The sequence below is a fragment of the Saccopteryx bilineata genome, chromosome 5, assembly GCF_036850765.1.
Source record: "Saccopteryx bilineata isolate mSacBil1 chromosome 5, mSacBil1_pri_phased_curated, whole genome shotgun sequence".
NCBI lineage: Eukaryota > Metazoa > Chordata > Mammalia > Chiroptera > Emballonuridae > Saccopteryx > Saccopteryx bilineata.
In genome coordinates this window covers 265,766,003-265,792,678 of record NC_089494.1, presented here as the reverse complement: position 1 = coordinate 265,792,678, position 26,676 = coordinate 265,766,003, and the positions used below count along the sequence as shown (strand labels likewise).

General features: G+C 59.1%; 1 protein-coding gene across 3 annotated transcripts; it reads right to left on the bottom strand.

Annotated features, from left to right (window-relative positions):
• On the bottom strand, positions 1-25,606 carry CTBP1 (C-terminal binding protein 1). Of its 3 annotated transcripts, XM_066279270.1 has the most exons (10): positions 25,375-25,515; positions 17,431-17,629; positions 15,641-15,795; positions 6,996-7,140; positions 5,178-5,384; positions 4,305-4,519; positions 3,504-3,634; positions 1,932-2,059; positions 1,257-1,374; positions 1-921 (listed from the first exon to the last, which is right to left on the bottom strand). In XM_066279270.1, exons 2-10 carry the CDS (start codon positions 17,435-17,437, stop codon positions 735-737), a joined length of 1,293 nt encoding a protein of 430 aa, XP_066135367.1. In that variant the 5' UTR covers positions 17,438-17,629; positions 25,375-25,515; the 3' UTR covers positions 1-734. The 3 variants fall into 3 exon arrangements, with proteins under 3 accessions (XP_066135367.1, XP_066135365.1, XP_066135366.1); XM_066279268.1 differs by lacking the exon at positions 17,431-17,629 and having other exon boundaries at positions 25,375-25,606; XM_066279269.1 differs by lacking the exon at positions 17,431-17,629 and having other exon boundaries at positions 1-918; positions 25,375-25,606.
• Positions 25,607-26,676: the final 1,070 nt, after the last annotated feature.

The window sequence follows — 26,676 nt, the reverse complement described above, 5'->3', positions numbered from 1 at the left end:
TGGCTCTTTCTGGGATTTTTATTTCTTTAAAATAATTCATACAAATGGTTACAGTCACAAACATGATTTTAACCAAAATATTGCTAGCCTACCACATCAGCAGGACGGCACCTGCACAGGCCGGACACTGTGCCTCGCATCCCCCGGACAGCGCCCGTGGCCGGAGCATGCTGCCCGTGTTCCCACTCTCCAGCCGCTTGCAGTGCCGTCTTCATTTGGAACGGGGGTTCATGCCAAAATTAGGAAAAACAGCCTTTGTTTTGTTTTTCTAAAGTATTCTAAAAATAAGACAAGCAGGTAGAAAAAACAATGCACTGTGTGGCGTAGAAAGAAAAACGGGTAGGATTCATTGTCCTGAGAAGTTTGCCAACTGCCTTGCTCCGGGCACGTTCCCGTACGAGTGGGAAACCGTCTGATCTGACCGCTGAACATTCCCTTGGGGTTCTGGTTGTTGACAGCTAAGCAAACAAATCCTTTGTGATGTTCTAAAGGCTGCACACAGACAAGAACATTCATGATAGAATTAACTACTAACTTCTTTTGCTTAACGCGGACGCAAAGAACACAGGGCAGCGCAGGCCTAGGGAGGGGACTAGTCAACGTGGAGGAGGCTGGCCCGCCTCCCACCGCCAAGACAGTCTCTGGAGTGCCGCTACCATCCAAGGGCACCTCCTCCCCACACGCCTTCTGAGGCCGCGGCTTTCTGGCGCTGAGGCTGCAGAGCTCCGTCCGCGCTACAACTGGTCACTCGAATGCTCTCTATCCGTCTCGGGCTTGACAGTTTGGCCGGGAGAAGGGGCGTGGGGTGGGTGAGACACAGGGGGCAGGCCGTGAGACAGGGACATGGCGCTGGGGACAATGCCTTCGACAGCAGCTGGGATGCCGCTGGGAGCCACGCCCACCACGCCTGGGGGGTACCTGCTGGGAGAGGAGGGAGGACACCATGAGACCAGTAGTAGGAGGACAGCGAGCTGTTCCCTCAGGCTGCTTGCTGGGAGGACCTAGCCCCCTCTCCTCCCACATACTGGGGTTCCTGCTACCAGCACGGCCTCCACCCAAATGGTCTTGTGTCTAACCAGGGCCAAAGGCCACCCCTGCTTAGGCTCTAAACCCCTGACCTTCTGTGTCCACTGGGGCCCACATGAGCACACATGCCCAGGCCTGAGAGCTCCCGGCCAGGCCACTGTCCCACCCAGAGCCGTCACGGAGACTTCCCTTGTCCCCCAGCCTGTTGTCCCCCTCGCCCGCGTGCTCACCTGTAGGCAGCCCCATTAAGCTCGGGGTGCACAACGGCTGGGTCCATGCTGGCCCAGTGAGTGGCAGCTGTCAGGTGGTCCTTGTTGACACAATTCTTCAGGCTGTCGGGGATCCGGCCTGGGCAGTACAGGAGAAGGACAGTGTTTGTGTTAAACAGCTGCCACTGCGGGGACCTCAGGAGTGTGGTGGCAGTTGAGAACACAGGCCACCACCACAGAGCTTGGACTGAAGAGCCCAGCAGCCACCTCTGCCTTCCTTCCAGCTCCCCTCAGGCATGGGACTGTCCACCTGGCTCAGTCACCCTGTTAACAGCTCAGTGCCCTCAGCCCCCTGGTGCCCCCACCCCATCCACTAGGCCTGGGGACTTCAGGGAGCAGTGGACAGGGCCCTGCCCAGGTTTGTAAGTGTCTGACTTTTTAAAACACAGGCTGAAACCCCTATGGATGACAGTGAGTGCGGGTCATAAACGAGACGTAGAGGACCTGGGCTGCACGTGGTCAGCCAGAAGGGAGACCAGGGCTGACCTCCTCGGCCTTGGCCACGATGTCTTTCTTCCTGCCCAGGGCCGGCACAGGACAGTCTTGGCTGGATGAGTGAGGACAGAGGTGCCCCACCTCCGGCCACCTGGTGGGTGCTCACCTTTGAAAGAGCCTCAGAGGCGCCCCCCAGCCCACCTGTGATGGCTCTCCGGATCTCCCGGGCTGCCTCCTCACGCATCTCGATGGACGCCTGCTCACTATACCAGGCCGCATGGGGGGTGCAGATCAGGTTGGGGGCATCCTTCAGGGGGCCCTGGCTGAAGCTAGGATAGCACACTGCAAGTCAGCGCCATGGCCTGGGCGTCCACCCCGCCATCAGACCCAGTGGGTCCCCAAGACGGTCACACCTGCCCCAGGCTCCTGACAGTAGCAGGGAGGGCCTCCCTGAGGGGTGATGCTGTTCTGGAACTCCCTGCAGGGGCTTCCAGGGAGCCTCCAGCTCAGACCCCAGGCTCCCGACAGTAGCAGGGAGGGCCTCCCTGAGGGGTGATGCTGTTCTGGAACTCCCTGCAGGGGCTTCCAGGGAGCCTCCAGCTCAGACCCCAGGCTCCCGACAGTAGCAGGGAGGGCCTCCCTGAGGGGTGATGCTGTTCTGGAACTCCCTGCAGGGGCATCCAGGGAGCCTCCAGCTCAGACCCCAGGCTCCCGACAGTAGCAGGGAGGGCCTCCCTGAGGGGATAATGCTGTTCTGGAACTCCCTGCAGGGGCATCCAGGGAGCCTCCAGCTCAGACCCCAGGCTCCTGACAGTAGCAGGGAGGGCCTCCCTGAGGGGTGATGCTGTTCTGGAACTCCCTGCAGGGGCATCCAGGGAGCCTCCAGCTCAGACCCCAGGCTCCTGACAGTAGCAGGGAGGGCCTCCCTGAGCGGATAATGCTGTTCTGGAACTCCCTGCAGGGGCATCCAGGGAGCCTCCAGCTCAGACCCCAGGCTCCTGACAGTAGCAGGGAGGGCCTCCCTGAGGGGTGATGCTGTTCTGGAACTCCCTGCAGGGGCATCCAGGGAGCCTCCAGCTCAGACCCCAGGCTCCTGACAGTAGCAGGGAGGGCCTCCCTGAGCGGATAATGCTGTTCTGGAACCCCTGCAGGGGCATCCAGGGAGCCTCCAGCTCAGACCCCAGGCTCCTGACAGTAGCAGGGAGGGCCTCCCTGAGGGGTGATGCTGTTCTGGAACTCCCTGCAGGGGCACCCAGGGAGCTTCCAGCTCAGACCCCAGGCCCTTGTGCCACTGGCTGCCAGGGCAGAAGACCCACCAAGGGCTGCCTGCTGTCCCAGCCTGGCTTCTTAGCTGTGGGGCCCCCTGGACATCGCCACAGGGGGGCTGGCTGCCTCGCACAGCTGGGCAACCCAACAACACAGTGGCCCTGGCTGCCCAGTGGGAAGCTCAGATCCGAGCCTCTCCCTTCTCCAGCAGGTACAGGGCACTGAGGACGGTCTGGGCCCATGTGCCGGCCGCCTGCCTGCTGAGACCTGGCCAGCCGTGGGGAAGGTCTGCTGGGAGCAGACTGTAGACTGGACACAGCCCATTATGCCCCTGTTCTTGAACAGTCAGCTGCTGGAGGCTGAGGCCTGGAGATGCATGTGAGCAGTGGGGCCTCACTTCCTGGGTGCTGGTGCCAGCCGTTGTGGGGCGTGAGCCTCAGCAGGCGGGTGCGTGCCTGGCCGGAGAGACGCCGTCTCGGGACCACCCACAGCGCTGCCAGGAGTCACCTGAAGGGCTCTGACTCATGCACGTCCAGGGCTGCACCGCGTATCCGCCCCTCCTTCAGGGCTTGGGCCAGCGCCTTCTCGTCCACCAGGCCACCCCTGGCTGTGTTCACCAGGAAGGCCCCTTGTCTCATCTGGAAGACACCAGAACAACACCAAGAGTAAGTCAACACAGAGGCCTCCTCACTACCCTCCCACTGAGGAGGAGGGCTGGGCAGGAAAATCGTCCTTGGGCCTTTCCCAGCCCGGCCACCCAGACCAGGCTCTGCCCGGGAAGGCCCCAGGGGCTGTGCCCCGCGATCCTGGCACCCCCACGGTGGCCGAGGGCTCAGGGCCTGTGTGGTCCCCACACCACTGTGGGAAGTGGTCCCAGTTCCAGCTCCTGCTGGATGCAGAACAGCAAGCCTTGTGCCAGCTGCCCTGGTGCCAACACCTCAGCTGTGATATAAACCTCAACCCTCCGGTGACCCCAAGACCCTTGGTCCCTGTGTCTCCTCCATTTGCCAGGAACTTGGCACCAGAAGCTGAGCAGCTAGCTCCACCTCTGCCACAGGCCCACAGCTTTCCAGGAGCCTCTGGCAGGAAAGTCCAAAGCCGTCTGTGTGGCTGGCTTCCCGGCAGGGCCTGGCAGCTCAGCCGCAGGGGCAGGGAGCTGGCCTCAGCCCCAGACGCAGCTCTGAGACCAGGAGGGACCTCGGCTGAGGGCGGTGGCACCTTCAGGAGCTGTTACCGTGTGTGTGTGCCTTTGTGGGCCAGAGGGGGCACCCCAGCACCCAGTCTGTGCCCTCATCCCCCGGCCCCCACCTGCTTGACGGTGAAGTCGTTGATGAGGTGGTGGTTGTGCTCGTTGAGGCCGCAGTGCAGGGTCACGCAGTCGCTGTGGAACAGCAGGTCCTGCAGGGTGCTCACTCTCTGCAGCCCCAGCGCCCGCTCCGTGCCGTCCGACAAGTAGGGGTCGTAGAAGAGCACGTTGAAGCCGAAGGCCTTGGCCCGCAGTGCCACCGCCTGCCCCACACGACCTGGTGGGAGATGGTGTCACTTCAGCCAAGACCACTCCCTGCCTCAGTGTACACACCACTCAGTGTGGGAGCAGAGCATTCTGGGCCCCAAGGCTTCCTCCCTGATACTGAGCATGGAGCCACCAGGTCAGGAGTCACAGGACCCCCACCTGACCTAGCTGGGGGACAGGCTTTGGAGAGAGCAGGAGCTGGAGGCAGCTTGCAGAGAGCACAGATGGATGCTCAGTGGACGTGAGGGGGCAGCACACAAGGGCTGTGGGTCAGGCCTGCTCCCATGTGTGCTGGACCCAAAATACCACCTGGCCCAGGACAGCCACCTGCTGTCAAGTGGGTGAGACTGCATGACAGGTGAACACCTCCCTCTACCCAGAGCAGCTGCTGGTTAACAAGCTCTGGTGGGCAAGGTGGGGAAGACGCCCCAGGCCCTCTGGCCCTCACCTGAAGGCCACATCCACTTAGCTATCTCCACAGGTGAGGGGAGGGCAGCAGGGTGTGTGTGGGACCCTGTGGCTCTTGGATGTCTGTGCAGGGTGCCCATGCCTGGTGTTCCTGGGGAGACAGGCCAGCACAGCATCTGTGGCAGAGCCTCCATCCCACACTGTACCTGGGTATAAGTGGGAACCACCTCGTCCACTGAGCCCATGCCAGGCTTACACACCTAATCCGATGATGCCTAAGGTCTCCCCACGGATCCTGGCGGCTCCAGAAGCCACTTCCCGGATCTGCTCGACACTCTGGACCCGTGTGCCTTCCCGCAGCGCCTGGTGCAGCCAGGTGGTCCTGCGGTACAGGTTGAGGATGTGGCACATGGTGGAGTCAGCAGTCTCCTCCACGGATGCCGCTGGCACATTGCAGACAGCGATGCCTAGGGACACAAGATATGCCTGCATGGTCACCAAGCCCATCTTGGCACTTTATCTAGGAAAGCCCGGAGGATACGTCCCCAGGTCATCCCAGAAGGCTACAAGACAAATGCAGGTGCCATGTGGCAAAGCCACCCGCAGGCCCCCTGGTTGGACAGGGAGGGGACAGGATGATCAGTGAGTGCCTGGGCAGATGCCACACCTGGTGTTGCCTGGCTGGGCCACCTGCCCCTCAACCTTCCAGGATTGGGTCACGGTAAGAACAGAACCAAGAGGCAGCCCTACAGCCACCCTTCCTGTCTTCCTGGGCTCCCCAGGCTAACGGGAACCCTGCTTTAGACAGAGAGGCCCCCACACACCCATGTCCCCACTCTCCCAACCCCTACACAGACCTCTAAACAGAGGTCACTGCAGCAGCGGAGTGATCCTGGAAAGTGAACTGGCTCAAGCTTCTCTACACTGAGCCTCAGTCCCCACTTCTCTGTGTGGCCCTTGCACACAATGACCAGCTTGGTTCCCACTGTGAGCTGACGCTGCTCCTGAGCTCATGCCCCAGGTCACCCTATCTCCATCGTCTGGCCCCTGTCTCCATCATCTCTCCTCATTCCCAAACAGCCTGCGAGACTGCACTCCTTGTCTCCTCTCATGCAGGAGGAGGGGGCACAGGGAGACAGAATAACCAAGCTGCTACCCGGCTGAGACGGTGCACAGGTCCTGGGACTTCTGTGTCCCCACCTGCCAGGCCTTGATAGGGTGCCCACATGGCATAGCCCCAGACTGTCCCTGGCTAATGGACAGAGCCCAGACTGAAATTATGACACTGAGGGCCGATTCAGCACAAGGATGAGGCCCTGAGGTCACCTAGCTTAGAAAGTCCAGGCCACAGCCCAGCACTGCAGGCACCTTATTGGAGATGATGTCTATGGACAGGTGTCAGCAGGAGGCAAAAGAGGCTCATACAGGAGTAGTGTCCCCAGGACATGAGGTCAAATCCTCAGCTGCTTTGATTCTAGTTCCCCAAGCTATACCTGGTGGTGGGATACCACCAGACTCCAGAAGTGCTGGCTACAACCATGGGCCTGCTTGGATGTGACCTCACCTTACTGGGCTGTGACCAGGAAGAGGGGGCAGAACAGAGCATCATGGAAACAGAAGGCTCAGCATGATGTAGTTGGCATTAAGTTTGCTTTAGTGCGTCACACATGTACATGTGCATAGTCACATACACATGCCTTCATGTGTGTCATAACTCACAACATAAACTACCCTTCTCACTGTTCACTGTGTCTCAGAGGCAGGCGTGAAACCCAACATCACACACTGGCCGCCCTTCCCCCCAGCCCTAGGAAGCCTGGGGAGTGGAGACTGGAGCACCAGCTGCCTCCAAGACAGGACAGGACATGTGCCCTAGCGAGGCTGAGGAAAGCCACTGATCTTGCACCTGCTCAGGGGAACCACTTGGGCCCCAGACATCACAGCCCCATGGTACCAGCTCCCAGAAGGCTGTGGCAGGATGTCCATTATAAAGTAGAACCATCATACAACATGAAGTGTAGCAAGGTCATGCCAAGGACATACAAAAGGACATGCAGAAAGAAAGGAGACCAACCTACCTAAGTCCCCAGCTGACTTGATGTCAATGTTGTCAAAGCCACTGCCAATCCGGACGATTATCCGAAGGGCTTTGAATTTCTCCAGGTCCTCCCGGGTCAGCGTGATGGTGTGATACATGAGTGCGCCCACCGCCTCATTCAGCACCTGCATTGAGGACAGCAGTGGTGAGCACTTGCAGAGCCCCAGTCCCAGCCCACCTCCCTGCGGTCTGGAGTCTGAGAAGCAGCCAACACAGGGAGAGGCCACATGGACATTTCCCCCAAGTCTACCCCTGACTGGGGCACTGACCAGCACACACTGACCACAGCTTCCAGTGTGGGCTGTAGGCTTTCTGGGGTCAGGAGCCACCAGATCTAACCCTGTGACTCAGCTCATTAAAGAAACCAGAGGTTCCTGACACCAACACCACCACAGGAAGGGCAGTAAGAAAATGCATTGTATGTGGTTGTGGGCACCAGATGTTAAATAGGCAGAAAATGTTGAGCACAGTGTCAGGAACCCCAGACCCCCTACAACATGGAAAGCCACAGGGCCCTTGACAAACTTTCACCAGAACAGAAGCAACCCCAACCCACCCCTACAACTCTGCACCTAGCCAGGGTAGCTGTAACTAGATGGTGGCTGACATGCACACCAAGCCCTAGGACAGTGAACAAATTACGATAATGATCTCATTTCATGCCACATGCAAAGGAAGACATGTGCTGGGTCGCTGGTACTGAGTAAGGAAGGCCTGGCCACCAGGCCAGTCCCTGGAGGTAAGGTCTGACTGGAACTCCACCCACAGGGTAGGGACAGGGTGTCAGGGCAGGGCCTGTGGAGAGCCTATGGGGGCAGGGTGGGCTGGAGCATGTGCTGCACGTGCACACAGGCCAGTGAGGGGCCCCAGGGTCCAGCTGGGTGTCCGGCACTATGCGCACAGCAAGAGCAGCTACAGGGCTCCAGTCTGCAGGGAAGTGTGGTCAACGTGGGTCCAGGGGTGATGGCCCAGGGTCTCCAACAAAGTCCTGAACGTCTGCCAAGATAGTGTCTGCGTGAAGCCCACAGGTACAGGCTGGTGCCAGAGTTTACTAGGGGTTTGGATGACACAGAGGGACACTATTTTTCTTGCAAAACCACCAGACGGTAACACAAACCTCCCCACAGGCAGGGCATGCATCGCGGCCCTCACACAGGCAAACGGTGGGGGAGGCCCTCGCGGCCTGTCTGCGCAAGGTGGTGAGCGCGCTCCCCTGGGGGTGCACCTGGCTGTGTGAGTGTATGTGTGCGCTCTGCGGGGACTCCACAAGGGTAAAGGAGGGTTGGGGTCTAGGAGGGACACACTCTGGCAACAGCCATACTGCTGGCAGAGGACCCACAATGTCCAATTTCTCAGATCTAGGGCAGAGGCTGCAGCCCAGGAGCTACCCCTCAGGAAGGGCTGGAGACATGCTGTGATTCAAGATGTCATTGTTGGGGGATAGAGCTTATTCCTAATAGACATAAACAGTGAGCTTCATAATCAAGGACACCTCAAAAGTCACTGAAACTTGTGGTTGCTGTCTGCACTGGAGGCCAACCAATGGCCATGCTGACCCTGGGTGCCCAGGACAGGGAGGCCAGGACCCACCATGCACAGCTTGCTGGACTCCCAGGCACCGCATGTAAGCTGAGGGAAAAGCCTATCACCCCAGGAAAACCCAGACTTTGGGCCCATCAGGTGAACAAGCAGAGTGAGTTTCCATGTGTGGGATAAAGGCTGTTAACTGCCCACCACCTCCTTAATAACAGCTTCTGTTTTAGCTGGACATACGGACACTCAATGCAGACAGTTCCCTTTGAGGTGGCCTGGAAGATGTGGCCAAGAGGACCACTCTGACCAGGCAGAGATGGCTGAGTAGCTGGGCAGAGGGCCTGGATCCTGGTCCTGCAGGCACTGTGCTGGCCTAGGCTTCTGAGATGAAGTTGCCCTGCCTCTGCCCCTGCACTGAAGTCCTGGAACCAGCTCCTGAGTGGATGTGCAGCTGACCAGATGGGTCCCTGGCCCTGGGGAGGGTGCCAGGACTGGGCCTGGTAATGGAATGGTAAGAACAGTCTGACCTGAGGTGTCACAGATAAAGTGATGACCTGGAACAATGAAGTCAAAACCCCGGGCTTGCCTGGTCAAGGCACATATGAGAAGCAACTAATTATTGCTTCCTTCTCCTGCTCTCTCTCCAAAGTCAATAGAATCTTTAAAGGGCAAGGACCACTGTGGACAGCAGAGCAGCAGACAGTGCCCAAAGGGGACCAACCAGGAGCACATGGGAAGGTGGACAGAAAGTGGAGACAGCTTAAGTAGTGGGTATGGCAGGGGCCACGGAGTGGAGGGGCAGGGAGAGTTCAGCTGGTGGGACCCCAGGAAGATCCCTTTGGACTCGTCTGTTGCATGGACTGGTAGGATGACCATAAGAGCTGGTGAGGAGGGGCCCCTACAGCAGTTGGGGTAGGGCAATGGCAGCACATCGAGGGGAGGCAAGTTTGTGGCTGTCCACTGTGGGCAGACACTAGAAATGGAGAGGACGAAGCAAGCAAAAGGAGCATCCCTGGCCTTGTATATGTGGGAGGTGGAGGGGGTGGCAGCAGAGGTAAGCCCTGGTGCGGCCTGGGCAGGACAGACACACAGGCTCCTTGCTGAGATGTGTATGGAGGAAGCTGGCCTGCAGACTGGCCAGAATGACAGACCCCGGAAGCACAGGCTTTGCAAGTGCAAGCTGCATCTTGCTTTAATCCTGAGCGTTGAGCCATGGTAGTGAGGTCTCCATGCTGACAGTGCTGCATCTCCATCCCAGTGAAGATGGTCCAGTAGGTCTGCAGGCTCCCATGGTTGGAGCACTCAGCTGCGTTTATTTGTTCATTTCCTTGAGATCCTTCTTAGAAATTCCCACTAGTGGGTGGGCCGCAGAACTCTCTGAAGGCTCTAGGGGTGGCTGCCAGCCACACCCTAGAGAGACTCAGTCCAGCACCAACCAAGCAGCACTGGGCACCTGGAGTTTCAAATGGTGAGTGTGATGAATGTAAGCTGGTGTCTATGACTTTACCTTTAATTTGCATTTCTGAGAGTGACTTGCCCATGTGTTTCTTAGTAAATTATTGTTCATGTTCTAGTCCTCTTTGGACACTATGCAAGCCACACTTCTCACAACCCATACCTGGGAAGCCAGGTTCAGACACCAGATCAAAGCCTACTCCAGTGGCAGCTCTGTTCAAGGATCCACTGGCCGGGGCCACTGTGGCTGTTATGTCTGGCCTCCTGATCCACTCTCCTTGCAGATTCCATATTCCTTCTTGTGGTTGGAAAAATGGCCGAGACACTCATGTCAACCACCCAAGGAGCAAGTAAGTCTACAGAAAGCCCCAGACCGAGTCTCCCCGCATGTTGGGAACCAACAGCCTCCCAGAATATGCCCTGGCATGTGTCCATGTCACCCTCCCCCTGCAGCTGCATGACAAGGCTAGTGACTTCAGTGTCCTTGACTCCAGAATGGAGGTGATGCAGGGTCTGCTTTAGAACTCTCACAGTACAGCCCCTGGTGCTCCCAGTGGCAGCCAGGCCCAAGGCGTGCTGGCAGGGCGCCACAGCAAAGGCAAGCCCAGTTTGGTGGGCACTGGCCAGATCCACCCACTCCCCTCCTCAAGACAAGTGTCACCTGCTCACACAGATGTGATGCTGGTCACAAGTTTTTGGGGTGCTTCTTTTTGTTTTACTCATCTTCTCAGGCCCATGTGTACAGGTAGGGCTACTCCTGCTGCTCAGAGGCACTCACACCTTCCAGATGCTCATGCAACGAGCAGGCCCAGATTGGACACCAGCTTCTCAGAAGTGCCACCAAAACCATGTGTGTGCACCTCACACACCCAGCTGCCTCGGGCCACAGTCACACAGTATAGGGCACCCTGAGCATAGGAACAATGTCACCTGCTTCTCGCAAGCACTGGGTTTTCCCAAACAACCCCTGCCCATCACCCATTTTCTGCTGGTTAGTCTACTGTGGGTTGGAGCATTAGTGGACTATTTTGGGGTCAGCCCTCTGGCTACTACAGGTCCTATACACACTGCAGTCACCACCTGTGTGTGATTGTCATTTAAACAAATGAACCCCTCTACCTGTCATTTCCTGCACAACTTACCAGTTTTGTCCTGATCTCGGGGTGGCCAGCACCTTTCCAGATGGTCCTCTAATACCTCCACGGACACAGAACCCTCCTTGGGGTTGAGGACATGACCCCAAGGCTCACCAGTCCTTTGCACACATCTCATGTCCCTGGGCACCACCCCAGGGTGTGGGGGCTGTTACAGAGTTTCCCATCCACTCAGCACTGACACTGCCCGCCCAGCAGCCATCCGGCCACATACTACAAAGCCTGTTTCCTCATTTTCCTGAATTTTTATCTCATTTCTTACACGGCCCCAGCCCTTCCTCCCAGGACTGGGTGCTTTACTTCTGATAGCACCCACACCCCCACGGCTGAAATGGCCCTCACAGACCCACTGGGCCTGCTCCAGGCTGGCTGGCTGGCTGGCTGGCTTCCCCCGAGGAGAAGGGACAGCACCTCCACTGGTGCTGATGGAAGCATGGTGTCTTGGTTCCCAGTTTTCCTTTTTCATAGTTGCCTCTTCTTTTGTAGGTGCCCAACTGTAGGAAGCTTCCCAGGAGTGAAAGAGAAAACCTGTCTCATTCATTGGATTAGTAGTTTGCTCAGATATGCAATCCTGGGCCTAAAATAATTTCCCCCAGAAGCTGGAAATGGGTCTGGTTCTTGTCGTTGTAGGTAATACCCCACCCCCGGCATTGGTGAAATCTGGAACTTCAATGGCAGAGTGCCCCCTGGGGCCCCCAGCACATATATGTACTGGGTTGGTTGTCAGGGAAGCTGGAGTCTCCATTTAGTCCCAGAAGTTTTCTTCACTGTATTGTGGTGATAACTCCAGTCTTTCCTCCTGTCACACTTAATGTCAACATCCCACTAGCTGTGAGGAGGTGAAATGCCTGATCAAGGGTGATACACAAGGCAGACACTGTCTCCCTTCCACGCCAAAGCCTGCATCAATGTGGTCCAGGGTAGCGGTGTCAGCTCCGAGGCCCAGGGTCCCGGGCCTCCTGCCTCGTTCCTCCTCCGTCCTCAGCACACGGCTCCCCTTGTCTTCCAGGTGGCTGCCCAGGTGCCAGCCATCACGTCTGCCTCCCAGGCAGGAAGGAAGAGGGAAGGTGACCCCACACAGCCCTTTCCCCTCCCCTTGGCTGGACTGTCACTCGGCCACCCTGGCCACAGAGTCTGGGGACGAAGGTGCTCACCCGAAACTATCCACTGGAAGGGACACACCCCACGACACGTAGCGCAGAGCTCCCCGAGATCTGTGAGCCACTCTTGCTTCCTCATGTCCATCTTCTGAGCTCCTCTTGACTGTGGCTTCCAACTTTCCCATTAAAATTTAACCTTCCGCCCTGGCTGGTTGGCTCAGTGGTAGAACGTCGGCCTAGCGTGCGGAGGACCCGGGTTCGATTCCCGGCCAGGGCACACAGGAGCGCCCATTTGCTTCTCCACCCCTCCACCGTGCCTTCCTCTCTGTCTCTCTCTTCCCCTCCTGCAGCCAAGGCTCCATTGGAGCAAAGATGGCCCGGGCGCTGGGGATGGCTCCTTGGCCTCTGCCCCAGGCACTAGAGTGGCTCTGGTGGCAACATGGCGACGCCCAGGATGGGCAGAGCATCGCCCCCTGGTGGGCGTGCCGGGTGGATCCCGGTCGGGCGCATGCGGGAGTCTGTCTGACTGTCTCTCCCTGTTTCCAGCTTCAGAAAAATGCAAAAAAAAAAAAAAATTTAACCTTCTGCTCATTTGTAATCTTCCAAGTTATTTCTTGGGCAGTGATGGTTCGTGTCAGGAGTCACTTCAGACCTGAGGACACAACTCATAGTCCCTGACACCAGGCCCACGGCTGTGCTTCCCATGGAAGTCGGGTAGCCGTAGGGCTAGGGGTGCTGTCATGCTGAGGGCCCTGTCCCTGCCCCTCCCCAGGACGGCTGTTCACTTGCTTATGTGGGTTTTGTATTAGCATCCTGAGGTGGTTTTGGTAAGCTATAATTTTAGAAGAAACCATCTGTGTTCTTAGTAGTCAGATTTATTGGCAAAACTTCTTTTAATATTTATAATTAAAAAAATTTTTTTATCTGCATCTCTTTCACATGCTGTTTATTTTTCTCTTTGAAATATCTTTATAGGCCTGCCTCATGGTGACGCAATGGATAGAGCATTGACCTAGAAAACTGAGGTCCCAGGTTCAAAACCCCGAGGTCTCTGGCTTGGACATAGGATCAATGAAATGATCCCCTGGTCGCTGGCTTGAGCAAGGCATCACTGGCTTGACTTTAGCTCCTTGGTCAAGCAATCAATGAACAACTAAAGTGCCACAACTACATGCTGATGCATCTCATATATCTCCCTTCCTCTCTCGCTTAAAAAAAAAAATGCAATCTCTTTCGGCCTGCCCCAATGTTGGTGCAGTGGATAGAGTGTCGACCTGGGATGTGAAGGTCCTGGGTTCGAAACTCTGAGGTTGCTGGTTTGAGTGTTGGATCATCAATATGATCCCAAGGTCGCTGACTTGAGCCTAAGGTCGCTGGCTTGAGCAAGGGGTGACTGGCCTGATGTGACTTTATCATCTGTCACTCAGTAGCCACCACAGAACACAGGACAGGATTGCCAGCACCAGAAAGACATCGCCGCCTGACCAGGGGGTGGCGCAGTGGATAGAGCGTAGGACTGGTATGCGGAAGACCCAGGTTGGAGACTCCGAGGTCACCAGCTTGAGCGTGGGCTCATCTGGTGTGAGCAAAAAGCTCACCAGCTTGGACCCAGGGTTGCTGAGTTGAGCAAGGGGTTACTCGGTCTGCTGAAGGCCCACGGTGAAGGCACATATGAAAAAGCAATCAATGAACAACGAAGGTGTCACAATGAAAAACTGATGATTGATGCTTCTCATCTCTCTCCGTTCCTGTCTGTCTGTCCCTATCTATCCCTCTCTCTGACTCTCACTCTGTCTCTGTAAAAAAAATAAAACAGAAAGATACCACCTATCAGCTCCTCAGTCACACTCGTCCCCATCCAAGTCCCCACCACACCCACACAGCCCTTGGGCGTCAGCCTTGCCCCCACGTGGCAGCCCCAGCACCACCCGGCAGGCTAACGATCCATCGGCAGCTTGTTCCTTTACTGCATCCGTGGCCCAGGGGACAGCCGTGTGCTTCCTTCCGGGTCCAGTTACTAGGAGTACAGCTGCCGTGAACCTTCATGCGCAGGCCTTCCCGTGTATGCTGAGTTGCACTTCTCTGGGATAAATATCAAAAGTGTGACCCTGTAAGCGTGTAATAGGCATGTGCCGGCTTTACAGGAAACAGGTGTTTTCCTGGGACCGTCCCAGCAAGACTCTGCCGGGCCCACTGCCCTCATCCCCTGGGTCACCCTATCTGCTGTGGGACCTGTGAGCCGCTCTCAGCAGATGTTGCTCTGGCCACCCCCTCCGTCATTCCGAGATCCCATTAGAAGTGTGTGAACTCCACAGCATGGCCTCTCGCCCTGCCCTTGTGTCCTCCCTCCCACCCACCGAACTCCCACTTTCAGCTTTCTCCTTTTCACTTCCAGATCATCTACAATGTTTACCCAAATCTGCTATGTCACTTTTCATAGTGAGCAGTTCCTTGTCAAATGCTGAGCCTGATTTCTTTGGCTGTGGCTGTCCCTCAGCCTGGGGGTCTTGCTCAGCCCTCACCTTGACTGAGATGGACGAGGCACTAGAAGTGACTCAGAGAAATAAACTGAGGCTGAGGCCAACAGCATGCCCCTCCTAAGGGGATGGTACCATTTGTTGGGCAGGCAGTGGGGGGTCACCTAGTACTCAGGGTTCAGGCTCAGTGCACACTGGGTTCCAGCCCCTTCTTTCTCCAGGGCTGCACCCAGACCAGGGTTGGTCGGGCATGGCTCCTCAACCTCGGGCCGCAGCTGCCTCCTCCAGACCCGCCCACACCGGGCCCACACTGGCTGTCCAGCCCAGGGCTGCACCCAGACCAGGGTCGGTCGGGCATGGCTCCTCAACCTCGGGCCGCAGCTGCCTCCTCCAGACCCGCCCACACTGGGCCCACACTGGCTGTCCAGCCCGTCCCCACAGACCCGGGCCTCTCCAGACCCTGCTGGCTCTTGGATGCTGTCGGGTTTGTTAAACTGTGGCCAGTGTCCTCCCATCTCAGTGGAAAGGTTGCTCTGAAGGACTTAGTCAGACGTGACTACAAACAGAAAGCCAGGTTAACGTACTGCACATCGTGGGAACCCGTGACCTCCTGAGCAGAGAGGGTGAGCTGACCACCAGCTGCACACCGCCCAACGGCAGGCCACTGGGTGACGGCTGGGGCCGCCCACCAGACAGGGACTAGGCCCTGCATTCACGTCCCCAGGCTCCACTATCTGGGAAAAGCTGGTTACCGTGGAGACGACTCAAGAAGCCCGTGTCTACTTCCAGACAGCGCCTGGTGACAACAGCCCTGCTGAATCTCTCCAGGTCTGCCTGGTCGGCGCGATCCAATCCCGCCCCCACCCCACTCCACCCCACTGCCCGAGCGCCTCTGCAGGCCGTTACCTTCTCGTGGATCTCCTGTGTGGACTGCGCGTCACAGAAGGCCACCGTGGCCACGTCCTTCAGGATGGGCATCTCCACCGTGCAGTCCCGGCCGTCCAGCAGTGCCACCAGGGGCCGCGGGTGCAGGGGCCCGTTCATGATCGGAGGTCGGACGCCTGCAATGACACACGTGGCTGCTCAGCCTCATGCTTGGTGGCCCCAGGAAACTGGCCGTCCCCACCGCCCAACCCCGCCAACCCCTGGGGACGAACGCTGTCCATGTCCAGTCACCTGGACCCTTGTCAAGTGTACGTGAGAACTCAATGGAAAAAAATCAAAAACTGGTGTTGGCAACAGCTCGCTGAAGCCTGAGTGGACACAGACCAATGGTGTCCACCCTCCACCCCCACAGGGCAGGGGGCGCAGAGACAGCAGGGGAGGTGGGAAGGGCGGGTGTCCGTGGCCCTGTAGGGTCATCACCATTCAGCACTGGACTGTGCAGGGCTGATGTCACAGGGAAAGTGCCCTGTGTTTCTTTTCTGCCTCAGGCTGTAGCTTAGCTGCTCCAAAAGCCCGACAGGAGCACCCCCGGAGTCACTCTTGCTAGGTCTGACAGGCAGGACGAGCCGGGGCAGAAAGTCTGAGCACCTGGAATGCATCAGGACCTGGCCTTCCCACGCGAGAGCGTCAAGAATCATTAAACCCAGCCCCTTCTGAATCTGAGGCAACTACAGCTCATTTCCAGCCGAGGTGGAAACGAGGGCTTCACCGGTGACAGCCACCTGTGCTGAGCCACACCGCCCTGTCCACCCCATGGCTTCGGAAAGACTCACCAGGGTTGAGCAGGGCATAGGGCTGCGGTTGGGCACAGGATGTAAAACAAAGAGCACGGTGACCCCGCCAGCCCCCCAGTGCCCACACCGCCTGCAGGTGTGCGGCCCACCCACTGTGTTCGCCAGCAGCAAAGATGTGGGGCTGCGAGGCCTGCAGGACAGTGTCCCTCAGAGCGAGGTCTGCAAGGCCAGGCCGCTGCTGGGTGTCTGCCAGTTCCCAGGCCCGCCCGCACATCCAGACAGCAGAACCATGCACACGCGACCACGACGTCTCTCCGACTTTACTTGGAGGGCAATAACCTTGCATTTTAAAATGTCACTCATTTTAGCATTTAATGGGTTCACTGCTGTTATTTTTAAGTGCCTGCTTTCAGCATTTCTTGGATTGAATGTCTAACAAATAAACACCGATTGACACAACCTGGTCCTCAATGGCCTCAGGCAGAAAGCAAGTGGCAGAGTGGGGTCTGACACCACTGCCCAGGGGACTTGACGCTGGCCAGGTGAGGACGCGGGGCGCTGGACCACCCCAGCCAGGTCCCCAGGAGAAGCTATGCTGGAGACCGTGACACCCGACTCGGAAAACGCAAACTGGAAACGCCACCATGGGGCTGCCCCAGCTCAGCATCAGGGCTCGGGCAGCAGCCCTGCCGGGGGTGGGACACACCGGGCATCTGACCACGCAGCTGACCGAGAAAGAGGTCTCAGCAGCAAGAGCCTACCCTGGTAACAAAGTCACAGAAGGACCAGAACAAATGCACCGCCTGCCTGCTCAGGGGCTGCAGGACCCACCCTCACTGCGCACGTGGCATCCGCCTGCCTGCCCAAACCGCTCCCTCACGCTTCTCCATGGAAACCAAGCACAGCAGCAAACGCGCACGTGCTCCAGAAACGCAGGCAACTCCCTGGGCAGCGTCCCGGTCCTAACGCACGGCAGCGGGCGGGTCGGGCTGCTTGCGCTCCAGCGCCCCTACCAACCTGACATTGCCTACTATGGGCTCGGCTTCCACGACCATGAACTCCACTTTGCAAAGCGTTTTCTCTTCCGAATCCCCAGGCAGAACCGCGTCCTGTCACTGGATCCTCATCCCACGTCTTTAATTGTCTCGAACCAAAGCTCTTAGGCTCCTGATGCACGGCGACCACTGAAGCCTGCGCCAGGGGGGTCAAAGTCTGACTAAAAATCAAACACAAGAGACACGTTAAAGGACCGTCGAGGGGCAGCTAGAACTCACAAACTCCAGAGCTTCCACAAGGCGGAGCTTCTCACTGCAGCCTCGAGCCCCGCCCACAGCTGCAGGGCAGGGACCTGCGGACCCAGGGGCCCTACCCTGGCCTGGCAGTGACCCGCGGGGATACGGCCAGGAGGAAGACACAGTGAGCGGCTTACCCTGAAGGTGCAGCCCCAAGGTTGTGTCCATGTACCTGGGAACCCCCGCTGGGCTCTGCCCCCACCCAGACGCCACCAGCGTCCACGAACCAGGAGGCCGGGGCACTGGGAGCAGGTCTGCAGCCAGTTCTGGAAACTTCTATCTCAGGTTCCTGTAGCTTCCTAGGCCTCTGTGACTTCCAGAAAGGTCACCACAGAGGGGCCTTGGATGCAGACCTAACAGGGACGTGCGTCTCCTGCATCCCACAAGTGGGCGTAGGTGGGGCTTCCCCAGGTCAGCACAAGCACCAACGCCCTTCCCTGGACAGCGCCCCAGGGACCAGCACTCGATTCAGGCACGGTTCTCCCCAAAATGCAGCGCGGTGCTTCCGGAGGGCAGGACGGTGGGGGACAGAGGCAGACATGCACGTGGTGACACATCTGTCAGGGACCAGATCGAGGTTCCTGTGAGCACAGGGGCTGACCCGACAGGTGGCTGGAATGCCTCAGGTATGCACTGGGACATCCGGCAGCACCTGGGGAGTCTGGCTGGGGCAGCCTGGGAGACTGGACCGCCTGACCTCACCACAACCAAGGATGGCCCCATGGAATGCACAGCCCTTGCCCTCACGGGACCCTGGTACTGTGAGGCCCTCTCAGGGCCATAGCAGTGGGCAGCCACACATCCCAGGCACCTCAGGTGCTGCTGGGGGCAGCCACTTCCCAGGGTGTCTGAGTCTGGAAGTGTCTCCCCTCCGTTCTGTCTGTGGGGTCAAGCACCAACACTGACCCTTCATCACTAGCGCCCAGAGACAGTGCATGGCTCCTTGCCAATGAATGGGGAACTCACGGGCCTTTCTCCCCATGGTGTGAGGGAGAAAGGCCTAGTGCCCTCTGTGCCTGACCCCTAGCAGAGGGCACTAGGCCACGTGGCAGGAGGCAGAGGTCCCAGGGTCCACAGTAAGCCTCAGTTCCTCCTTAGTCCTAGATGGCCATGCACTGAGGCCCTTGCCCCCACCAGACTGGACCCCCCACTTGGATCCTGCTCCTGCCTGAAGCCTGCTGCTGGCCATCTCCACCCAGACCGAACCTCCCTCCAGCCACAGCCACCAGCTCACGGGGCCGGTGGGCAGCAGGTCTAGGAAGGGGCACGGACTTTCCCAGCTGGCCAGACGGGGGCAAGCCACACTCCGCCCAGGTCAGACACACCTTCCTGCACGATGCCCACACCACAGAGCGTGTGCGAGGTCAAGCCACAGGGACAGCAACCTCGATGGGAAGGATTCCACGCCCAGAGACCCTGCTCCCGAGCTCTCACAACTCAGACTCCCAGCCACACGCTTAGCTCTATGACAAGCCTGTCTCGAAACACAAAATGCAAGAAACTGAATGTTGTCACGTTGCAAATGATGGACCCTCCTTTAACTTTGTTGCCTAAAGACCCTAGTGAGTCAGCACAACAGCTGTCACCCCACAAACCAAGACACAAGCTCCTGGGGGCTGCTCTGTGACGGGGCAACAGCTCAGAGAAACTTCAGGGGCCCTCAGTGACTGTCCTCAGGCCAGTGACCACTGGCAGTAGGTGGTGGTGGGCGAGGCCTGGGATGGTCAGAGGCCAGCCTCACCCCCCACCCTGATCTTCACAAGAGGAGCATGGGGACGGTGACGGGCAAGAGGGGTCTCGGGCAGCAACCTGGCCACGGAGGGTGCCAGCGGCCCCAGGAATACCAGCCTCGGGTCAGGCGATGGCCGTTGGCAGTTGAACCAGCCCCGGGTCTCGGCTGGCTCAGCAGGGCTTCCTCCGGGCCCCAGACCCAGCAGCGAGTGTTGAGGGTGGGTGCATGGGCACCGGCCCGCAGTGGGCCCCCTCCTGTGGTGGGGCTGGCACAACCAGGAGGGGCTTCCACAGAACCCCAAAGACCTGCAGCCCAAGGTGAACTAACTCCTCACCTCTTCATGCTCCTACGCTTCCCAGAGTCGCCACAGCCCATTCCAAACAGGCCGCACCCCTCCAGGCGGCAGAGCCACCCGTCGCCGTTGGCGGTCACACGTGAGCAGCATCTGTACACCTGCTACACACCCAATGGCCAGGGCAGCTCCCTGCCCTCTGAGGGGCACAGGGCTAAGCCCCACGTGTGAAGTGCTGGCATTGCACACAGGCCCCCCAGGTGTCCGAGCGCCACGCTGTGTTCTCCCATGCCCACCGCTAATCTCTCTGTGGAAACAGTTTCAAAAGGAAGCCCTGCTTTGCCGACGGGTTTCCAGGCCCAGGAGTGGCCAGAGGGGCCAGCGTGTCTCCCTCATTACACAGCATGACTGTACAGCGAAAGCCCAGGCTCCCTGGAGGGGGGTCCATATTGGCCAGTGCCCAGGGCAGCGATGTAGTGGGCCCCTCAGCAACAGGGACCAAGAGGGAACACAAACAGGTCACCTCACATTGCATTAAACTGCCCAAGGTTTTTAGGTATGAGACTGCCCTGCTTAGACCTGCCCCTGGCTCTTAGTGCAGAGGAAGGGCTTGCCCAGTCTCCCACCAGCTCATAGGAACGCTGAACTTCTGCCCTCACCCAAACAGCCTCACCACACAGGCTGGTGAGACGGGCTTTCAGAGTGCCTTAGGCTGCACCTGCTGGGGTCCGACCCTGGGGGACAGGGCCGCACCTGGCTGAGGTCCGACCCTGGGGGACAGGGCTCAACCCTGGGGGACAGGGCTGCACCTGCTGAGGTCCGACCCTGGGGGACGGGGCCGCACCTGGCTGAGGGCCGCGCCTGCCTGCTGGGAGCTTCTGTGCCTGCACTTCCCAGTTCTGGACACTTCCGGGCTCCCTGCTCTTCACCTGGGCTGCGTCTGTTTCCAATCCCCCAGGCACCCCCTGCCCTGCTCCGGTGTTCCCCTCCGGGACAAGCTGGTTTACAGCGAGAGATGCCGAGAGGTCAGAGGGCCGACTCTGCGGGCACAGGAGCGTCTGCATGCACCGACCTCGGCACCTCGTGGGCGCCCTGCACAAGTGGCTCTGCACTCAGCACGCGTGCGGGGAGTGAACTCTGACAACCACCCTGACACGCACCTGCTTACCCCCATCCCATGCCCAGATGCAGCCTTCACTGTGCCCCTCGATGCCATCTGCACAACTGCCTCCAGTAACGTGCGAGGTGACAGAGCCCAGCTGAAGGGTGAACGCCGGATGTCCTACACAGACCTCCAGGACGGGGAGGTGACATGCTTGTGCCATATGCCCCCCCCCCAGCACCAGCAGCTTGGACAGGACAAATGTAAGTACCACACTTGTGAGACCCCTGCAAGGAGCCTGTGCAGGGCACGCAATGCTCCCTCATCTTCTGGCAAGTCTGAAAGTGGTCTACAGTCGTTTATTTATATATATTTTTTAGGTTTTTAAAAAATTTGATTGATTTGGGGGAAGAGAAACTGCAGAGAGAAGCAGGAAGCATCAACTCATAGTAGTGGCTTCCTGTGTGTGTCTTGAATGGGCAGGGTTTTGAACCGGTGACCTCAGCATTCCAGGTTGACACTTTATCCACTGCGCCACCACAGGTCAGGCTGCAGCCGCTTATTCTAAAGACAAGGGAGCGAGGGGGAGGACTGCAGGCAGGCGATGACCGGGGCAGTTCCCGCCAGTGTCAGGCGCCACACAACTATCTGCTCGGTTGTCCTGCCTGGTGGCCACAGCTCTCTGCTAGACAGTCACTCTCGGGAGGGCCCAGAGGCTGCAGCTGGCACACTCTGAGGTCACAGGAGATGCTGAGCCCCCAAAACAATCAAAGCAGGTCCCTATCACCCCTCACAGCTCTGATGAGGAGCTCAAACGCAGCTCACCCGGAACTGGGCCCCCAAACGTCCCCCTTCCTCTCTAGCCTCAGTCAGGGGCCCTCTGCTCAGGCCCTGTGCTCTGATCCTGGAAGGGAGATCATGCTCACGGAGAAAACACTGGGGCAGCGACAGCCCCCGTCTCCCCCCGTACATGACATGTTACAGCTGCTGCAGGGAGACCCCAGGTGGGGACCACAGGACTCACAAGTCACACTCAGACCTAGTGGTTAACAGCCAGCCAACGGGCGTCACAGCCTCTGCTGCAGATGATGCCTGGTGAGTCCAGGTGGATGGACACCAAGCCCACCTACAACGAACAGGCCACAGGCCACACCCAGGGGCCCAGACAGGACTCCCACAGGGCTGCAGAGCTGCCCAGGCTCCCCACCAAATTAGGGTCTTCCTGACACCCCAGGCTCCAGTCCCACCAGGTCACCGCCCTCCTCCCACCCCGACACCGTCCGCAGCCGGGCTCTGGAGCTGACGGGTGACACGCAGGACCACCTCCCGAAGGACGACACAGATGGAAACAACAGCACTGAGCGCCTGTCCCTGTCGTCAGTGTGACGACAGACCCTCCGACTTCTCTGGCTCTGTGGGAAGATAGGCGTTTCCTCCCTGGAGACCGAGGGGCTCCATGGCCAGCCACTCCAGGGCCTCAGGGTCCCAGGCCAGTGCACGGACAGCGGGCGTGGTCCAAGGCTGAACATCTTTAGGAGACAGACCCTGACATGGAATGCGAGGTCCTGTCCTGGGGAGGACACAGGGAATCACAGCACGGGTCACCTCCACCTGTGTTGATGACAATGCCAGAGCCACCCGGGGATTTGAGCCAGGCGTCCCCCCAGAGTGAGGACCAGGACACAGCCCGGCACAGGTCCTCCTTCACACCACCAGTGGAAGGAAACTATGGGTCTTCTAGAAGAGTTGTCACAGGATAAAAGCCTCACAACACCAAGCCTGTGACCATGTGTCTGCCCAGAAGAGGGTCTCTGAACAGAGTTCCAGCTAAAGGCATCACAGCACCAACAAGCACTGCCCGAGGCTGCTCACACAAGACACAAGGGCAGGTGACAAACAGTCTGCAGAGATGTCCCATCAAGAGCCCAATGCTCTGCTTTAAGTCAGCTGACCCAAAGGAGGCTCCCACCAAGCGTCACCCACCACTGGGCTGGTGCGGAGTCAGGGCTGGACCTACCTCTGAACCCCAAGCACCTTGCTCCTGCAGATAGGTGCCTGTCTATGCCTGGGGTGGCTCACGGAAACATCTGAGAATGCCTACTATGGGACAGGATCTCTGGGATGCCACCACGCAGGCTGGATGGGCTGCAATGCCCAGATGCCCAGCTTTCTGCTGAGTGTATTTCTACACAAGTGAAGTTGCTACCTTGAGAAGGAGACAGAGGGGTTGAGAGGCCTGGAGAAGGGGAGGAAGTCACGCTGTCCAGGCCCTCAACCCCCATGTGCAGCCTGGCCCCCCAGCCACCTTGAGAAGTGGGCGCTGGGTGAGGAGGGGTTCAGTGCACCCAGAAGAAAGCCATTCTGTTCACCTCTCAGTGACAGTGGCTCCCTTCCCCCAACAGGAAGGTGAATCTGCCCTGACCCTAACCAATCATCGCTTGGAAGGGGTCTGGCTCCTGGCCAGGTTCCTGCTGCTCCAGGAACTACCAGTTTAAAGGCCGGCTCACGAGCACCCCAGAGGCAGCACCCTCTCAACGGGCAGGCAGAGGGCAGGGCAGGGCTGGGCGCCCAGCCAGAGAAAGCTGTAGCCTCCAACCCACTGGCTCAGGTGTGGTGGCAGCCCCTCCCACTCACAGGCCAGAGCCCCAACTCCACAGGCTCCAAGGGCATGGGGGAGGGGGGCGGAAGAGGAAGCTGCAGACCCTCCAGGGCACCAGGAGGACAGGCGAAGAAGGGCCCCTCCCTGCCGCACCCCACAACGGTCCCTCCCATGAGTAGGCCCCAGCCCTCACTGGCTGGAAGTTGACAAGAACAGCAAAATGTGCAAGATGGCCACCAACAGTCAGGCAGGACCGAAAAGCAGGCCACCATCAGGCCAAACGCCACCCGAAGGGTAACCCCAACCCAACCTGCTCCCTTCACAGCCCAGGCTCAGGTCCCCCCAGTGTGGCCTAGAGCATTTGCAAGGTCCCTTGTTTCTGATATCTTCCAAATACAACGGGTGAAAAACATACTGGGGTCCAAAGCTCCTGAATTATTAAGATGGAAACAGATCGGCCCAGGGAAGGGACGGCGGCGCGCAGTTTGCTAAGTTCTTGTGGTGCAAAGCAGACGCAGCTGCAGAACTGTGCGTCACCGGCTTCCACCTCTACCTGTGCGCCCACGCGGAGGCTGCAAGGCTGTGCCCAGCTGAAGGCCACCGAGGGAAGGGCCGTCCTCCCCACCAGCTGAACGCTATTAATTTTATACATTTTTAGAAATGGTGGGAAATACCCCAATGGCAGTCCAGGGCCAGCTATTAGACAAGCCCCACTGAAACCGCGGTGAATACACGATGGTGCTGGAGGGCGTGGCGTCCCCGCGCACCTGTTCCTCACAGAAAACCCGCTAGTTGGAAGGAGGCAACCTCCCAAGCAGCCCAGCATCCAGAGTAACCTGGCCTTCCACTGCGACCACGGCAGGGCCAGGGCCAGGGCCAGTTCTGGGACAGGACCACAGTTTCCCACTGGACCAAAATGCTATTCGTGAGATCTTTTTCTTTCAAAGCAAGTTGTCTGCAGTTCATCTTGTCAGGTGCTACTTAAGAACGTGCGCCCCGCGCCCCCCCCCCCCCCCCCCGCTTAAGCCCCGGGGGAGCATTTACAACAGGAAGACAAATAAGCAAAGGCTTCACCTCATGGACACAAGGCCTGTAGCCCCAGGACAGACCCAGATGAAAGCTAAGCGCGGAGGCCCTCTGGCCAGGCACCAGTGTCTGCAGGCAGGGCACCTGGGGTCTGAAATCAGAGGTCTGGGGGGCCGGGCACCCAGGGTCTGGGATCTCTGGTCTGGGGGGCTCGACACCCATGATCTGAGTTCTGGAGGGCCAGACACCTGGCGTCTGAGATTAAGGTCCGGGGATCCCGGACACCTGGGGTCTACGGAGGGTGGTATCTGAGATCTGCGGGGCCTGACACCCGGGATCTGGATTTGGGATCTGAGGTCTTGGGGGGACCGGACACCCGGGGTCTGGAATCGAAGGTCTGGGGGACCGGACACCCCAAGTTATGAGGTCTGGGGAGGCGAATACCAGACATGTGAGATCTGGGGAGCTGGACACCCGGGATCTGAGATTAAGGTGTGGGGGCTCCGGACACCCGGGGCTCTACGGGGTGGTATCTGAGGTCTGGGGGGCCAGACACCGGGATCCGCGGTCTGGGGACAGTGTGTGTGGGAAAGCCTGGATCAAGGGATTACAGGCCCGGGACTGGGAGTTACGGGGCTGGAAGCGAGGAGACGGCGGGCCCGGGTTTAGAGGGTAGGGGTCCCGCGCCCCTTTGTGTCACCTGCGCGGGAGGAGAGCGTGAGGGCGGCGCCGGCGCACGCGCACTCGCACGCAGCAGCCCGCGCACGCGCTGGGCGCTCCCCGGCCCGGCTCCGCCCCAGGCCCCGCCCCAGGTCCGGCGGCGCGCGGACGCCTGCGCGCACGCGCACTCGCACACAAAGCGACGGCCCCGCCCGCAGCCCCGCCCCCGCGGCCGGAAATGCGCGCGCGCGGCCTTACCAAGCGGCAGGCCCTTGTTGAGCAAGTGCGAGCTGCCCATTGAAAGGCGCGGGCGGCTGCGGGCCCCGACGAGTCCGGCGCGCTCCGCCGCGAGCCCGGCGCCTGGGGCGGCCTGGGCACCGTCCGCTGCTCCGCCCGCTCGCCTGCGCCCGGGCGCCGCCGTGCCGAGCCGCGCCGCGCCGCGCCAGCAGCCGCTCCACCGGGCGGGCGGGGACAGGCGCGCGCGCGCGGGCGGGGCTTCCGGCCCAGCGGCCTCCTGTTTCCCGGCGCGGGCGCCGCGCAGCACCACGCGGGCGGCTGCAGACGGCGCCCGCCCGCCCCGCCCCGCCCCATGCTGCCGGGCCCGCATCGGCTCCGCACTAGCGTCTGCCAGGCCCGGGCCTCCATCATCCCTCCCAATGGTTGCGCCAAACGCGGCAACCACTGGGCACACCCGCCTGCCCTGCACATGCAACTACCAGGCCATCTGCCCCGCAGAGGCACCTGCACACGCAACTACCAGGCTGCACCTGCCCCACACCCACACAGGCACCTTGCACACGCACCTGCCGGGTGCACGCAACCACTGGACTGCACCTGCCCAGCATCTGCACACCTACCTCCCCTGCACACCTCCCTGGCCTGCACATGCACATGCTGGGCCGCGCCAGCCCAAGAAGGGCAGCCCGGACAGGAGGTCCCTGGACTAGCTTCGCTAGCCTGCTGGGAGCACAGCGCTGGAAACTAGCACCAAGACTGAGAAGGCAGAGCAGGACCTTCCTGGGCTTGGGCTGGGCAGTCCCTGGGAGGTGGCCAGGTGTGGCTGAAACTGGATCCACGCCCCAGTCTGTGGGGCCATTGCTCCCAGCCCAAGAGAGTGGCCGCCTCTTACTGCAGACTATCCAGAAGGGATCGAGGCCCTTGAGGGAACTAGCCTGGTCCTAAGGCCAGGTTATCCAGTGATGGGAAGAACTGCAGGCCAGCCGGGGAAGACCCTCATGTCCGGAAGGGACGAGCACTGAACTATTGGGACAGTTCTGTGAAACAGGTTGACCATCCTGAAATCATTCCTATTGTCTACTTTTATAATTTATAAGTCAGTAAAAAAGTGGTGAGATTCCTAAAGGGTGGTGGGGAATGGGTATCAACTTGCAAAACAAATAAATGCTTTTAAACCCTCACTTGGTACTTATCTGTGAAAATACCTCCAAATTGGATTAATCGTAACATACTAAGGAAATGAGAAAACAGGATATATGTGAGCATGTAGCTAACCTTTTAGAGAATTTTCCTAAATGCATATGCAAAAGGAGCCAGAAGGAA

Excerpts from the sequence above, each read along its gene's own strand:
- CTBP1 (XM_066279268.1), bottom strand. The coding sequence starts at position 25,414 with ATGGGCAGCTCGCACTTGCTCAACAAGGGCCTGCCGCTTG. Across the intron at positions 5,385-6,995 it reads CAAGTCAGCTGGGGACTTAG|GCATCGCTGTCTGCAATGTG; the intron begins GTAGGTTGGTCT and ends TTGTGTCCCTAG. Across the intron at positions 2,060-3,503 it reads CATGAGTCAGAGCCCTTCAG|CTTCAGCCAGGGCCCCCTGA; the intron begins GTGACTCCTGGC and ends GTGCTATCCTAG.